The following is a 17,746-nucleotide window of genomic DNA, read 5'->3' on the forward strand; positions in this document are numbered from 1 at the left end:
ATTAGCATTGTATCTTACAAGAAAAACATTAGACAAAACATTTAAACGTTAAGTATAAACAACTAAATAAATTGCAAATGATGCATACTACCAAAGTTTAAAGAAATTCTTATAGCTTTATTCTGTTTTTGTACTTTTACCAGAAACTACTTCCATGGGGACAAAGCGCAGTTGGTGGCTAGTGAGTGACAAGTAACAGTGAATCTACTACTTTCTTATTTAAGCCCATTCTATTTACAAATCCTCTGTGTGTCACAAAGATGGGGACTGTGCATTCCCACATAGATTCCCCAAATCTTGCTCCTCTCATAATTGCAGGACCAGCCCTTATCTGCTACCTGGTGGTATTTGCACTTACAGAAGAAAGGCATAATTTGCCTTAAACTGAAAGAGAGGCCCAGACATTTAATTTCTCTTTCATGGGAATCCACTGCTCCATCAGGCTTGGATATCTCTAGTTTTCCTGCCATTTTTTTTTTTTTAACCTCTCCAAGACAAACATTCCTGTAGCATTCCCTTCCCTCTCCTCCAACAGCCAGCTTTTCTGTGTTTTGTACAGACTGGTTTATGGAGCTATGTGAATGTGTTTACCCATCTTTGTGCCCTTAGATTCAGAGAGGTAGTTCTGTTTTACTTCTTTGCAAGCAGACATTCTTCCAATTTTTCTCCTACTCACTGCAGCTGACACCTTCTGATGAAGAGGGGGTCTATTCAGGATGGTTGTCCAGGTAGCATCACAGAATGCTTTAATACAGCAATACAGATACAGGCTCCATATCAAGGGAAAAAAAAAGAAAAAAAGAAAAAAAGAAAAAAAATTCCCCTATTGCAAATCTAAAGAGCCTACAACTCCTGTACTTGGCTCTCTGTGCTACCAGATCGCTCTCACTGGCTGCATGAGATGGAAAGGAGGTTGTTTCTCAGTTGCGTTATGCCAGCTTTGAGCTCTGGTCCTACTTTCCTGTTTACAGAGGACAGCTTACCAAAGATGGGAAAACTGGACATATGTAGGTGAAGCTTCCTCTTAAACTCCAAGACAGCTGTCAGGGTACCAAGAACCACTTTAATTGTGCCTTTCTTTGTTGCAAGTACTTGTTGTTTACTCTTCCCTGCCTCCTCCAAACTCACGTCTCTGGCTCTTCATTTCCAACTGCTCTCTCTCTCAACCTTCAAGCAAAGCAGTATTTCAGTATCTTTTAGAATTCTCAAATTTCCTGTGCAATGATGTGCTTTCTTTTAGCTGCTCTTACATAGATTTTGATACCCACACTTGTATGTACTTCCATTTCACAGCTGAATCACACTCAGTAATAATCTAGAAATAAAGGTACTTATTGCCCTCAATATTTGGACAAATATGGTAGTTTTCAGCACAGACAAAATCACTGATCGTGATTCCAGACAAGGAACAATCAAGTTTTCTTCTGCTCTACAGACCTCAAGATGACAATTTCATTTGCCAACTGCCCCAAATTAATTAGAGACAACCTCTAACTTCTATTCATTTCACAGGAGAACAATTAACCTGGTGTTTAAGGCCTTTGCTTTGTCTTGTTGGAAAAATGCTTATCTTGCTGTGCTCATTCAGATCTAGTAAACAGTTTCACAGTGGAATTATAACTCAATCCAACTTCAGCTAATCAATTCCACTGAACTTTCTGAAGCAATATTTGTCTTTGATGAACATACAAAACAGCAACTTTAACTCCACTATAAAAATTAGCTTTGGGAAACACTCTTCATTGACAAAGGACCAGTGATACAGCCCAAGAATAAAATGTCATCAAGCATTAAAATCTCGCTGATCACAGAATCATAAAACGACTTAGGTTGGAAAGGACCCTAAAGATCATCTAATTCCAACCTCCCCATAACTGGGGATCTCCCAACCCTGTAGTAGAGATCTATCACCCTAGTTTATTTTAGCATCTCTGTCCCTCAATATCAACCAGCACATTGTAAAGATTATTTGTATAGCTACTCTGTGTCATTTAACATTTGTGGATTTCTGATGGAAGAAGAGGCTGCTGAGCTAAGTGATAAAGTAGTATTTGCTAAGTTGCATAAAGCAAACCTTTCCCAGAATCACCTCTCCTCATCTGTATGCTGAAACAGTGGTTAAGAATTCTATAATTTGCTCTACCAGAATTTACATCTATTGACAAAAAGTGACAGAATCAACCACTTCTAATATTCAATGACCTGAACAAAGGCCTAAACAGAGAAATGAAAGATTGGAACTTGAAACAAATGAGTATGTTCCACAACGTCACATATATGAAATAAGAGCAAGAATTAGGCCAACTGATAAGTGAATGACTAGAAATGGGAACAAGAATTCTTCAATTGGACAGCATAAGACAATTCCTCCCACAGATGATGTACTCTGTTCGGTGTACCAACAAGCTGGTATTGACAATCAAGACTGAATGGAAGTTCTGTCATTCACTCTAGCCTGATGTATTGCTCCATGGGCCTCAAGTGGCAATGCTTCTTGAACATGGCCTGATTGTTTTCCTTCTCTGACCTATGAGACCTTCTATTAAGTGGACCTACCAGAATAACCAGAGTACCTAGTCTGTGCTGGAAAAAAAATAGCTTAAAAAGAGCAACAGAAGCTTATTTTAGAAAAAAATCCTGAAGCTGAAAGTTTTCATTAAAGCCATTGGCTTGTTCATTTCCTCTTGAGGAAGACTTCAGCAGTCCACTACTTTTTAATCAGGCAGTTTTACAGTAGTTCTTCCATCAGTTAAAGCTACTCTGAGCCTAAACCCTTATTTTGTGATTATGAACTATTTACTCCAGCAAAATGTCATACTTCCTTTGGCCCATGCTACAGAAAATAAGAGGGAAAAAGAGCTTCGGTTCGTAGATGTGGTCCAAGTTTTAAAAGCATGTTCATAGAAAATTCAGTAGAAGTTTGACTCCTTAGGTCATATTGCATAGATGGAGAAGGGAAGTAGACTAAGAAGAAATATATCAGTCTCCTTCTCCATAAATAGATCAAATCTTTTGTATTCTGGGAATACAAGTTATCTAACTCAATCTTTGAAGATAAATTTGTTGAGTCAAAAAGGTTTACTAGCACTGTGTGGAAAGAGAGCAAATCTTATGAGATTTGTCGGTCAGTAACCTAGCATAGTCCATCTCGGAGTACTACAAAAATTGCATGCTTTTTTCATCCAGTAATGCATTCAGTATGCACAGCTGTAGACTTCTTCTGTTCTTCAGCAATAAATATATATCCTAACTGCTCATTTCTCTCTCCTATACTCACTCGTTAATGTTGCCCACAACTGGTGGAGGATTTTTCATTTATTGGCAGCTTCTCATTCTCAGTATTTTTCCTAAGTTTGATGGAGCACTAGATTTCCAAGAAAGAGAAAAATAAAATTATTTCCTTACCTGAATTTTGTCTTCTCTGAACAAGGATCTGCTGCTCTGTCAGGACCCACCCTGTGCTGGTTGCATTCAGCAACTCTTTTTGTATTCTGGCTTCACGGGGTTGGTCATTGCCTTTCTCATCAGAGGTTTTCTGGTTGGAGAGAGAAAGAATTGCAAATGTACTCTGCCTAGTACACATTTTTTTCTTGAGCCTGTATTCCAGCAGGGTGACTCTTAGTTTAAATGTCTTTATTTTTTCCTTGCAATTTCAAGGCTTTGCACTTCTGTCAGTAGGGCCTGAAGGCCTACTGTGGTATTGTGGAGTCTGTGGTTCCTACCTGCTCACAAAGCCAAGGGCTGCAAAACAGGCCTCCCAGCCTTGGTGAAGATGGGGAAAACCAGCAGTTTTCCAAGTCTGTTAGAGCAGGGGATTTCCATTCAGAGAAGACAAAACTAATGAAGGAAAATAATTTTCAACTACTGGTTATTGTAATTTGTCCACAGCAGTTTCAGTATCATGTAGGGTTTTTATGCCTTGCCTCAGAGTCCCTAGAAAAATTCTTCCTGTCTAAGGGGTTTTCTGTAGCTCTCAGCACTGTTAATATCTACTATTCTGAGAGTTTGAGAGAGAGATGTGTGATGAATTTTGGTATTAACAGGAAAGGTTGTATGTTAAAGAAGATTACCGATATGGCTGATTAGTTTCAAGACTGTAACTCAGCTGCTTAAGAGGATCTGAATGTGCTTGCTGTCAGAGAAAAGGAAAAGCAGAAAAGTATTTTTATTCAAAAGACCACCATGCTTGTCCACTCTAGAAATAAGCCTTTGAGGGAAACAACAACAACAAAAATCAGTATTTGAGAGACTGGTAGGGGTTGAAGGAACTAAATCTGCTGTACCAAGCCTGAAAAATAAAAGCAGAACGTACAGATATGCTACCTTTTTACAATATTCACTACTTCCTGGAAAAGAGTTCTTTCATCAGTAGCGTAACTGACTTCTAGTCCTGTAACTCCAGATCTTGTGAGCAAGGGTGCTTGGTCTCTGCTCCCTAGAAAATAAGTAAAACAAATCATTACATTTTAGAAGGAATTCCATGACTTCAGTCAATAATATTGCTATAGAATAAAACATTAAAAAATGATAAAATAAAATACGGAACACATCTATTTTAATATTTAACATTAATTATTAACACAATTAATTCCAGAAATTTATTCTGTTCGTCTTGGGTGGAAACGTTTGTTCTTTTCATTTTGTAAAATTACACTACAGTGGTAATCTCACACAAATTCTCACATATAAATGAATTTAATTCAAAAGATGTGTCACCATTTTAAATGTACAAGAGTCCAGATACCAGAGAATTATTTTTGAATAAGAAATATTAAAGGACTATATGACAGCTCTGACAACGTTTTCATGCAAAATATGTATTTTAATTGCTAGCTTAGAGTAGTTCTTTGTAAAATGCTTTGAGGAATGGAAATGCTACACAACAGTATAGTTTTGTTTTTCAGTACACTTCTTAAAAACACTGTGAAGTCACCAGTAGAAATGGAAAACCATCAGCAAGTGTGCTCACAGTCTCACAGTGCAAATTAAGAGTGCCTACACTGGTAATGTGTGTGTAACAGCTAAATTCATGTTCATGTAGGAACTGAGCATTTGCCTTTCTGAATACAAAAAAAAATAAGTGAATAATAATACACAACACATACTCTGTCTCTTTATTTTCTCTGTACAACAGATTGTAATATCTCTGATTAAGGTAACAATCTGCAGTTTTTAAAAGGCATTCAGCTTTGACACATTCTTAAGATCCTGATAATTAAAAAAAAAACACCACATGCTTTCAGAAATAAATGTTAAAATGAGTACTGTAACTTGCAAAGCAATAGTAATACAAAAAGGGAGAAAAAAAAAGGTGTATCTTAATGTCAAGTCACTCCACATGGAATTCAAAAAGTTCTAACCAAGAAAATACTGACAGCCCACATCAATGAAAGCAAGAAATGTCACATGAACATTTAAACATCACTTCATTTCACTAATAAAAACAAATTCGAACCTTTTTTTCAGAATATTATTGGAACTCTTTACAGAAAGCTTTTTCTTGATAATTTATCAGACTGGCACGCACCTAGGGAGCCACAGAATTCTATACTGTGACAAATCTCACTTAGTAAGTTAATGGAGATAATTTTCCTAAAGATAGTAACAAGCATATAATAGCAGAATAAACTTCACTGAGAATAGTAAGGACTTAGTGCAACATGATAAAATATCCACGATACTTTGAAAAATAAACTGTTAAAAGAAGGAGCTGTTGCCTTAATGCTAAATTTATTTTTGGAAAGTTTTCGTCCAGACTTTTTGATTTTAGACAGTATTTTGTGGTTTAATACTTATTACAATGCCAAAGAAACCCTAAAGGAAAGAGGACAATTTTATTTTTTTTTTACTAGCCTAAACCAGTGGTACTCAACCTTTAACAGCTGGAGAGCCACTTCTTTATTAAATGGAGTTGTAGAGCACCATAAAAATCAAGTATCAACAGTGTGATTTTTGTTTTCCATCATGACACTTCAATGTGTGATGATGCTGCCTCATCATCATCACATATTGATACATCACGACATAACACATCAGCATCCTCTCTCCCAGCAGCATTCTGTCTTCAACCCCTTCTGGCTGCTAGGAAGAAGTGAGGTGGAGGGGTGGAAGGGGCAAAAGGGCAAGTTTTTCCCCATTCTGCCCCACGGCTGCTGGGTGGGAGGTGATCTCTACTCTTACCTGTGGGGGGATCCCAGCAGCTCCTTTTCTTTCCCCCTATGGGAGGGGGAACTTCAGCGACTCCCACACTGCTGGTCCATTTGCTCAGTGCTCCCCGCGCTGCCTGATAGAGTGGAGCGCCGATCAGATGCCTACATTGCGAGAGCCGCCTGTAGGGCCATGAAGAGCCACATCCGGCTCTAGAGCCACAGGTTGAGTATCACTGGTCTAAACAAAGCCAAAAAGGTACAATAGAATAAGGGCCCCTGTTTAGATCCTAAAAGGATCAGATAAAACCACAAAAATAACCCTTAAGTAAAATATAAAACATACTGTCTTGCTTTTAACATTTTCTATTTGTAGCTATCCAGCAATTTGAGTAGGAAACTAAAGGCAGGTTTTCCTCTTTATATTTTCAGAACACTGCAGGAGCTTGTCCACAAGTATGCAAGCATAGGTATTTTGCACATGTGTATATTATTTGTGGTTTACAGCCCATGCAATAGTTCTTTAGAAGATATAAGCAGGAAAACTCTATGTTTAATATGGCCATTCATCCAACAGTCAACAAGACAAAATTAAATGAGGTAAATAGTAATATAGATACTCGATTATATTTTGCTTGCTACTGTTTGATTATTATGAAACAAGTATTTTTGTAAAGTATGTTAAGAAAAAAAGAAATAGGAACCTTGGCTTGAGAGTGTCCTGTCTCTATCAATCACAATAGCACCAGTGATTTCTTTTTTATCAGTATTTGGCAGTGCTGTGTCTGATGAGATGCAATAGAATAAAGCACAGATCGGATCAAACTCCGGGTCTGGTTCCAAATCTCGTCTGGTTCGAGCATGTAACTCCATACTGATGAGGGTAAGGTGTTGGACCTACCAACAAATAAATACAATAAATTAGTATGCTTTGGAGTGTTCTTAAAAAAAAAATATTAAGAGGAGATTATTAATACAAATTAACTAATGACAGGCTTTCATGTGGTCATTCTATATTGTAACTGAGAGGTCACGCTTGAAAATTTATAGAAGTGATTAAACATGCACCTCTGGACCTCACCTTTTTGCAAAAAGCACCATATTACAAATAAAGTTACCATTTAATGCATTTTTACACTCAATTATTAAAATTCAGTATTTGTTTCTGAGTACTGCCTTCTTGTATCCAAAACAAATACAAATAAGCAGAAATGCTCAATAACAATTATTAAATTCTCATAGTATTTTCAAACAGCTTAGTATATTGGGCAAATTCAGTTATCAAAGTCATCAGGAACAACACATCACTGTTATTCTTTATTTTCCTTTCCCTCTCTCACCCCAAACTTGCAAACAGGCATGAAGACTAAATCACTTACAGGAAGACATGGAGAGTACCTCTTTTTCCCTTAACTTGCATAAATGAACTTCCACATCATGTTGCTATATCTTTTTGCAGAATAGTTTGCATTAAGAAAATGCTAATTCCTGTATATCATACACTTTTTAATTTATACAGTATTTAGCACTGTTTCAACACTATTTTGTTTCTGTGTTGTCTAGCATAATATAGTTGATAAACTAATGAGTGAGTTGGAAGGATTACAAGAGAAAAATTACAAATACATCTGAGTAAGCAAGCTGCCTGGGGGACAGTCTGATTTGCTATGGGTTTGTGTCCTAGATCACTAGAGCCATCAGTGAAATAGAATTGCTCTATCAAGCTACATCTCTATTTCCTGCAATATCATTACTTTCTTGTGGCTTCTCCTACGTTAGCTAGTCAGCACATAAAACTATCTCTCAACTCCAAGCCACGGGCACAGGGACTGTCTGTGAGTCAGCTGGCCAGTCAGCTGCCAAACGCAGCAGTACAGTATTCACATTACAGCCCTTTCTCCAGCATTAATTTTGATCTTTCTCCTCAGACCAAGCACTGACCAACATGTTTCATGTAGAAACACTCTTTGAGGTATCTAGCACTTGGTTAAATGCAGCAGCAATGGCCAACAGATTCAGAAGTTACCATGTGGAGAGAGATACAGGGAGGAACTGCTGACTGAATGAGGTCAGAAGACTTGTTAAGGATATGATCTGTGGAAGTTACAACCAACTACTTTTTCCAGTAATATCTTTATAGAAAACCCTACTATTTCCTCCTCCTGATCTCCCCCTTAGTGTTTGTTTAAAGGAAGGTTTACCATCTACTCAACAAAATATTCTGAAATTCAGTCCAATACTATTAAATAAAGGCACGTGGAGAACAAGTTGAAACTAGTACAGCAATTACTTAAAGCTGCAGACATCACACACTGACTTTTAAGTCAGGAGGAAAGGATTTTTAAATACTGCCATTATAAAACTAGTCTGATGAACTATCGTTTTATAAAATAACATATAATGTAAGTTACCTCATGTAGAGATTTTGCTTCTTGCAGGTTTTGCACACTGACTTTAAAACCGTAAGTGTTATTTAAAGATGGTCCTTCGATCTCAGAAGATTCTCTCTTTGGAGAACCAAGGGCAGCAAACTGATTCTATTGAACAACAAAAAAAGCAACACGCACACACACATATATTGAAAAAATTACAGGTTGCTAAATTAATACACAATACTGTCAAAATTAAATACAAGTTTACCAATTAAAATGAAAATGCTACACTACAATTACTAAAAGCTTTCTCTATTCCTATCATTTTGCAGCAGGGAAACAAAAGTTGTATCTTTCTCCTTTTTAGGAATAATGTTAATGAAACATCATAGTAAAGCCAAAGGCAGTTTAAAATACCTGGTTTTGTTTGTTTGTTTTGTTTTTTAAATAAGTTGATGTCAGTTTTCTTAGAAGCTTGTGGATATCAGAACCATCAAGTCTCTATTTGCTCTTGAACAAAATTCATATTAAAATTACACTATTTTGGTCACCACTTTATAATGGCACTGAATTAAGGGTACATTTACCCACTCGAACTGGGTGAACACAAGTATATTAAGAACAGAAAAGACTGTCAAGTCAGATCCATGATGCACCTAACCAACTGTTCTGTTTCCAGTAAGGGGAGCAGAAATACTTTTTAAGGAAAACATGCCAGTCTGATCATTTCACACAATCCGTTCCCTTTCTACTCTGTCAGCATGCCAGTGCTATTCACTGCCTTTTATGTTTTCAGAAAATGCTTAAAACATTGTCTGAAAGCTAATGTAAACACACAGAGATATAAATATATACATGTGTATGTGTGTGTGTATTAAGGGGAAATCAAAACAGAACTTAAAAAGTATGCTGTAAACAAAACGACGACACAAACTCCTTAGATTGTGTCTCTTATTGTTCCATTAGTGTTTCACTACCCCCAAAACATAGAACATACCCTCAAAATTCAACTTGTTTTTTGCTGCAAATAAAACTTATTTCTTCTTGCATACTGACTGTACAGCAATTGCACCTTCCCATCTTAAATATCCTTATATCTTTTCAAGATCTTAATAACAACAAAAAACACACAAAAGAAAATCATCCTAAAAAATTCTACAAAGTTCAAAAAAATGTATTAAGGATGTCTGGTTAACTTATGAGAAAGATTATTTTAGTTAGCAAGAGAATGGCAATGTAAGTGTAGCATAATAAAAATGCATCTGTGCATAAAGTCTTTATTTACCTTCATTTGTGAGGTCAGAAGTACTCTTCGAAGACCATCAGTATTATGTCCTCTCTTACGACACAGTTTTTGGGTTTTTGGTTCTGTAAACAAAGAGGAGTGAAAAACTGTTTAGCTTCAATAATATTGTCTAGACATTGAAGAACGTGCTGGAAACAACCAGAGGCATTTGGTTAACATTATAAAAATATATTTAAAATATAAACAAATATAACATTATCCTCTCTCCAATCCAAAGCACAACTATTATGATTTGGTATTTACGGACATTTAGGCATGCACAGTACACAGCCAATAATTTACCACTCCTTATCTTGAGCATCAGAATGTTATTTACACTCCACATTTAAATTATGTTTGTAATATAACTTATTAAAAGCAATGTAACAAATAAGATTTTCAAATTCTCCAAGTTAAGCTATACTTTTTAATACGATTTTTAACTTGCATTTTGGAGTTCAGACACTAAACAACATCAAGAAGCACAAGTGTGTTCTGCTACTAGACTTTTGTCATAATTAAACAGTTATTTTAACTACAACATGCAGGCCTTTTCCTTTCCCAAACTAATTTTAATAGATTTTTGTAAAGATCTAGGTTATTTTCTCAGCATGTTAAAAGAAAAATATCATATTCAGGAAAACATTCTGAGTATCATTAAGATCAGGTAATGAATTTACCTGTTGATAAAGGAGTAAACCCCAAAACTTCAGGTATTCCGTCACTATTTTTTCTTTGCATGATGGGTGTACTATGTAAGCGAATGGATTCAGAATTTCCAGGATCTTCACTATGTGGCAATGGAGACGTGTCAAAAGTCATCTTAATATCCTCTTGGGTGGACGGAGAATTTTGTGCACTTCCAACAAGTGCTACATCATTTTCTTCCACAGAAGACAAAATAACATCCTGACTTTTCCACTCTGCCTCTTCTGCGTTGGACTGTTTGGGATCTGGAGATGCTACTTGTTGCCAAGGTGGAAGCACTGGAGAATCTGGTGAACTATAATTGACATAATAATCTTCCTCCTCCTCCTCCTTATCCCGTTCTAGTGTTGAAGGAGTAAGCATCTTGCTTTCAGATGGAGTTTTATCGGAGTCTATGTCACTTTTAATATTTATATAATTTCCTATAGTACTTACAGACTTATCACACATTTCCTTGGTTTGTAATTTTGTAGGATCTGCCACAGAAACAGGAGAATCCTTTGTAGGCACAACAGGTCTTTCATCTTCCAGGCTTGACAAATTTAAATCTTTAGCTGCTTTTACTACTTCTTTAGGTTTCTCTCCAGACAATACCGTGGAGCTGAAATTCTCGGCTGCCTTTTCCAGCTCAGCAGGATGATTCTTAGGCAATTTCTTGAAATGTTCATACTCTTCTTTGGCATGAAGCCATATCTGAACTTGTTGCTGGCTTGGAGCACACTTGCATGGCATTATAACTATTTTTTTGTCTTCGCTAGTTTTATGGCTATTACTTTCTCTTTTATTAACAGTAGAGTGACCGTGACGAGGAGGTGACCCTGGTCTAGGACCTTCTGTCATTGCTGAAAATGCAGTCTTCCAGAGTCGTAGACCTTCTAATGAGAAGTCTCCCTCAAACTCAAGTAGGTCATTTGGAAGTCTAGTTTCTACCGTGAGAAGCCGTCCTCCAATCTCCCTGAAAAGAAAATAGTTCGAATTATTGCTTTGCTCTAAACTGAACTGCAGGCACTCCAAGATGATAGACTAGCAGAGTCCTGCTAACTAGTCTTTTCACAATGCAATTCCTGTGGGCAGCATCTCTCTTTTACAAATCAAGCAGGCAGACTTTCACTAACTACAATAATATCAAACGTTAAAAAAAAAAAGTGTCATGAATTAAAATGGGTATTTGCAGGAGAAGTATAATAATTTTCAGCTTCAAATACAGATATATCAGATGGAATCTTTCATGCATCTGTGTCACGTAACAGCATAAAATTGTTTACAGGAATAAATTAAATTTAATGTAATCACAAGCATATGTAGACAGAAACGCCTTTAACACAGTACCTTGGCTTTTCTGGAGCATCGGAAGGATTACTGCAAAATGGTTCCTGATAAATTGTTTCTGAGAGATCATGATCCAGCAAAGTTGCCATGATTTCTTCACGGCTGGGTGGGGACATGAGCGGCTTAAGAATGTGAGCAGTACGAGGTGTAAAACTTCCATTCTTTGATTGTGAGGGAGAACTGGTAGATCTCGGTGAACTATCCGGAGTTGGAGTTAATGCCTCGTTGTTTCTCGAAACATACAATTCTAAATCCTCAGAGGCTGCATCTATAAGTTCACCATCAGGAGAAGACAATATGGATGCAAAGGAGGTATTAACTGAATCAAGTGGTTGACAGGGGTCAAAAGTGGTTTCTTTTCTAATGTGGCTCTGAATCCAGTCTGAGCTGGTTGGCTGAGGAAGGTTGAGAAATCTCTCCTTATTTACCGTACTTCTATTCAATTTGAACTTTTCATTTAAACAAACCTCTGTCTCTTGTGTACAAGAAGCATCGACAGAGTTAGATCTAGAAGCTGAAGGATGGACATTTTTCCTCCATTGGCTATGGCAGTGGTTCTCGTTATTGTCCAGTGAGGTTTTCTCAAAAAGCTCAGGGCTCAGAGAACCAGATCTTATCCACTTACTTGTGCTTGACGAATGCTGTTTTTCTTCATCAGATTTTTGGTCATTATGATATAGAAAGTCATTTTCTGTTGTTTGTCCAGAACCAAGATCTTGAACTGCGTCACTCAAAAATTTCTGGGGCAAATTTTGATCTGCTGGGACAAACTGGCTTGCAGAGTAAAAACTGCAAAATCCTGTTTGCCCTATGGTATTAATATCAAAGTTGTAATTGTGATCTGGAGACAAGCTATCTTCTAGAGAGTAACAGCTTTCAAAACCAGGGTCTGAAAAAAAAACGGGGCTGTCGTCAGACACAGAATGATCGATGCGACTAGTGACCTGCTGGCTTAAGGACTCCATTTTGGAAAGCTTTGCTGATTTTTCTTTAGGTTTTGTATTCCTGGGAGCACGTGCTTTTCTAGGCGATGTGACTGTCCGTGACCTTTTGACTGCTTTATTCTGTTCCACAGGGCACGGTGTACTTCTGCTCAGCTGTGTTTTAACCGGTAATGGTTCCTGTGCAACATTTGCATTCTGAGCTTTCTGCTGCCTCTTCTGGAGCAACTCTTTCAGAACAGCTAGGCCGGACTGTCCTTCACTGAACACTGACGGGGCCACTATAGTCCTGTTTTTATACTGAGAGATGGGTTTTGGTTGCATGGTCGTTTCCGAAAGAGGTTTCTGTTTTACTGTTTCAGGTTTAAAATGGGACATGTCGAAAATAAACCCTCTTTGGTTTTGATCCCAATTTAACTGTTTCACTGGACTCTTCAAAGAGGTTACAAAACAGTTCTTAGGCAACTGAAGAGGCCCAGGACTTTCCTCAGATGACTTAAGAATAGAAGAACAAGGATCAGAATGCTTGGAAGCCTCTGGTAAACAAAAAATCTGCTGTTGATTATTGTCTTTACAATGCAAATAGTTAGTGGCATGCAACTGATCCATCTTTGTTGCGTCCAAAGAGTCACGAGCTTCATTTAATTTTCCAGCTGATGGTAAATACCTATTTTGCAAGTTTTTTATCTCTTCTGCTTTTATAGAAGTTTTATCTTTAGAGATGTGCACATTCTGTGTTACCTGAGTTGAGTGATTAGATGGGTCAAATATGTTTTTAACGAGAGCAGGTTCCTTCATTCTAAATACAGCATTTTGAGTCCTAGGCCTTTGAGAGCTCATTTTTGGTACTTCCCTTCCAGGTGCCGGAGGAGTAGATGTGAGAGATGAATGAGGGTCTTCTCGAGGAGCAGGTAAACACTGTGCATCTCCAGGCTTATCAATTTCCATCAATGAATGAAAACAGCCTGACGAATTACCTTGTGCATCAGCTCCTGAAGGGAGCTGTGCTGATGGTAGATATCCTGCTGGATAGCCAGGCAGAGGACCATCCTTCCGATTATGAAGTGGCTGTGCACTGAAAGAAATCTCAGGCAGATCTGGACGTTTCAGCACAAACTTCACTTCTGTGGTAGAGTGAGTATTTCCTTTTTCATCTTTAAATACCATGCGCTTTCTTGAGGACGCTTTTTCTGTTGTTTTCTGTCTTTGCTTTGTTCTAGGTTTCTTCTTTCCATCATCTGCTGTTTTATCAGCCTGATTCATCTTTTTCTTTTTCTTGGTTGACACAGCGGGGCTAGCAAATTTCTTTTTACATTTCTTAACCTGAGTTTTTGCTCTACTATTTTTTCCTACGCTAGAATTAACAGTCTTGCTGTTGTACATATTAGGGACTCTAGTATGTAAAGCTTCTCTATCCATGTTGGTCAGGATTTCTTCTGCTTTTGGATCAGTGGGAGACCAGCAGCGAGGTGGGGATGTGTTTACTGGGCTTGTGCTTCTCTCAGAAAGAAAACCTAATTTAGACATAACATCACTATAGTTATAGTCACAGTCTTCAGCTTCGGCATTATACGACGGTGAAGGAGGAGAAAGAATCGTATGAGTCCTTTTCCTGAAAGATAAAGTTCTTTTAATATTTTTACTACCTGTTTTTTGTGGTTTTCCAGCTTTTTTCTTGGTGGACTTATGTTTTGCTTTCCTTTTGTGACTTTTCTTTGGTGTTAGTGGATAAATAGGATATTTGGTTGCAGGAGAGTCAGGAACTTTTGGCCAAAAGTCTTTTAAAGGTGCAAGCTTTCTATATAAATTCATCTTTTCCTCCGTGAGTACTACTCTTTCCTCACTAGAATCTACTTTCCCTAGTTTAACAAGCATATTTTTTCTCCCTCTAAATCTATTGATGATAATATATTTAATAATAACAGGTGGCAATTTTTTAGAAAGTCTTCTACGTTTTCGAGACTTCTGAGACCCATCCAAACTTTCAACACTTTCTATTGGTTGAGGTAGATTAATTTTTGAGTTGTGTGCGACAAAGCTTGATTCACTGTCTTCAGTCTCATAATTTACCTTCCGTTTAGTTCGAAGTGTGTATTTATTCCCACATAATCCAAACGACTGCTCAGTTTCAAGAGATCCGTCTCCAATCTGGCAGTCATTACAATTAGCAGTACTTGTAGGCATTTTGTTTTCAAAAGCCTCAAGAGGAACTTGGACTAAGTCACTAGGTAAAGCACTATCCTTATCAGGAATATTACCACAAGCATTACCTTGTGTATAGCAGCTTTCCTTCACTGATACAACATCATTTACAGTTGCAGGCTCCTGATGATTGATAAAACTATGTTTCTTTTTATTCAGCTTCAACCTGGACTGTTTGTTGCCTTGCTGTAATTTGTATGTTACAGGAGCTAACTTTTGTGGTCGGCTGAGACAATTAGAAAGAACAACACTAGGAAAGAACATATAATGTGCTGCTTGTTGGCTGAGGCTTGGCTTTTCTGCTTTATGCTCCTGAAATTCTTCATACCTAATTTTAAGCTTATTAAGGCCACCTTCATCAGTGTTATTTTCAAGTGAATGTACCACAGTTCGACTGCCTCCTGAACAAGACACCAATTCACAATTTTCTGTAACTGTTGCTGGAAAAAAACTATTTATACTTGCGCTGCTGGATTTTTCATTTACTTCAGAGGATATTTTACCTTTGGAGTGGCCAGAGTGGCTCAAATCAGAAAAGTTAAAAGAGTTTTTATTCAACATGCTGTCACCAATGTGGCGGCCCACATGCATAAAAGAGACATCCTTTTCAGCTTTTCTGATGCTAGTATACTTCCTGCTAGGTATTTGTCTGCTCACTGATGAAATATCATCTTCATACTCAAAAATATTATTTTCACATGAAGAAACAGGGAGAGTATCTTTCTTGTTACTCTCTTTATGTGAGTTTTCTGCATGGGTACTATTGCTGAATGATGTTGGGTACTTTGCTGTGTAAGTGCTTTCTTTTGTAAGAGAATGGACTGAAAGTTCAGGTCTTGTTTCCGTGTTTGGTTGCGAGAGGTCTTCTACTAAATCTTCATTATTCAAAACGTGGTTAGAAAGGGCACTTGTGTGTTTACACTGAAAAGTAATTTTAGCAGAAGACGGGGGTTCTAGTGTAGCAGCATCTTTGTGAAAGATTGAGGTCTTTACAGACATTTTGCTTGTTGCAATGACGGAGGAGTGAGTTCGAGAACTTTCATTATTCAAAGGATTGTCTGAAATGGAAGACAAGCAATTTTACTCTAGTTTTCCTGTAAAAAGAAAAGAACACCTAAGGTATTAACCCTTTTAATGATATTTTCACGAAAGCCCTCCCCTACAAAAACAAACACACACCCCCACCAAAACCTCTTCTAACTTATATTCCATTTATGATCATGACAACTACAGATCCCAAGTACATGAGTTGCTTTATCAAAATCACATCATTAGTACATTTCTGTCTCAGATATTCTGTCAGTTACTCATAAATGGTGGACATACATATATATTTCAAAGATTTCATACTGGCTTTCTGAAAGAAGGTTTCTAAAATCGTTTTCCAAAAAACACATACAAAGAGATTGACTTTTAGAAAAGCTTGTATCCTGGTTTGTCCCTGAGAAGTATGCACATGTACAGGCTCTAAAAAACAAGGGAATGTACTTAGGTATTTTCTCCATATAGAAAAGTAATTTCACAGAAAGCTGAAGCATGAGCTTATAACACAGCAAGGGCTTTGGATCAACCATCCTGTGTGCCAGCTGTAAGGTTGTTTGCTGCACTTTAAAGCAGAGCAATCCACCACCCATTCAGGCGTTTATGTGAAGAGCTTGCACTGTTTAGTTAATTATAAATTCATATCCACACATTAACTTTGCCACACAGGTCTACAACCAGCATGTGCTGTGGTAACTGTGCAGACTCATGACTTGAACTAGGACTACTTCTCCTCTCTTTCATTGTTACTTTCAGCACCTTTACTGCAGGGTAAGTATGTGCAGGAGATGGTAAGTAACAAATTAACATCTGCTTCGCAGGACATATGCTTGTTTATAACTATAGTCAACACCAAGTAACTACAAAGAGTTTATTCCACTGCAGAGGCAGATACCACAGGGCTCCTGGCACATGGCAGTTTGTTCACGTGTCCACAACTCTAGCTGAAATGCTGAAGGGGAACAGGAGTTAATGAAACATGCTGTATGTTTTGGAAGCATGAGCTGCAAACTGTCATACTAGATGGGAGGTCCTTTGAGTATCTGCTTTTTTTTTTTTTTTTAGTCTAAACTAATTTGTGGATTATCTTAGATTCATAGTGCCTTCATCTTTGCAATTTATTTGTAGCAGGGTGAGAATAATAAACGGAAGTCTCAATCTGTTTCTAATAACACTTCCTAATGCATACACAGAGTCACTGAGCTGTGAAACACAGCTGGGAGATGCAGCCTGTGATTCTTGGGAGTAGGAGGAGGTATCCACACAAAGAATGAGGATGATTAATTGAAGACCAAGAAAATGGGAGTTCAGTGAAACACCACGTAAACATTTGCAGGATACCTGACTATTCAGACACCTATGAAAGCTGCAAAAATACTATTAATCAATCAGATGTTACGGACACTGAGATTCATGTGTGGATAAACATTTTTTAAATTCAGATGAACTGGACTGAGATCTGTTTGAGTATCTCCTGTTTTACAAAGTTTATATATAGTAGAAGTTACTTTATATCCGATTAAATGAGCAGTAATAAATTTATTTTAAGTGGACATTCTTTTCCTGCATGTGAATATTCAAAATACTTAGACTATTCTACAATTCAAACAATGATTTAAGATACTATTCCTTTAGCCAGAAACATCCCTTTTTACAGTAAGTTACAAAGTATAGCAAATAAGGAAATCACAATTGTGCATTTTGCAAAATCAATCATATGAG

General features: G+C 37.3%; 1 protein-coding gene across 1 annotated transcript in view; it reads right to left on the minus strand.

Moving 5' to 3' along the window:
- The window catches only part of REV3L (REV3 like, DNA directed polymerase zeta catalytic subunit), a 116,626-nt gene that overhangs the window by 26,290 nt on the left and 72,590 nt on the right, over positions 1–17,746 (minus strand). Inside the window, exons 13-18 of the mRNA XM_032184050.1 lie at positions 11,841–16,041; positions 10,484–11,466; positions 9,804–9,886; positions 8,558–8,683; positions 6,851–7,043; positions 4,324–4,435 (exon numbers count right to left, since the gene is read on the minus strand). Of these exons, the coding sequence (XP_032039941.1) occupies positions 4,324–4,435; positions 6,851–7,043; positions 8,558–8,683; positions 9,804–9,886; positions 10,484–11,466; positions 11,841–16,041 (5,698 nt within the window). The remainder of the gene's footprint in view (positions 1–4,323; positions 4,436–6,850; positions 7,044–8,557; positions 8,684–9,803; positions 9,887–10,483; positions 11,467–11,840; positions 16,042–17,746) is intronic.

This window comes from Aythya fuligula, chromosome 3 (genome assembly GCF_009819795.1).
Source record: "Aythya fuligula isolate bAytFul2 chromosome 3, bAytFul2.pri, whole genome shotgun sequence".
Lineage (NCBI taxonomy): Eukaryota > Metazoa > Chordata > Aves > Anseriformes > Anatidae > Aythya > Aythya fuligula.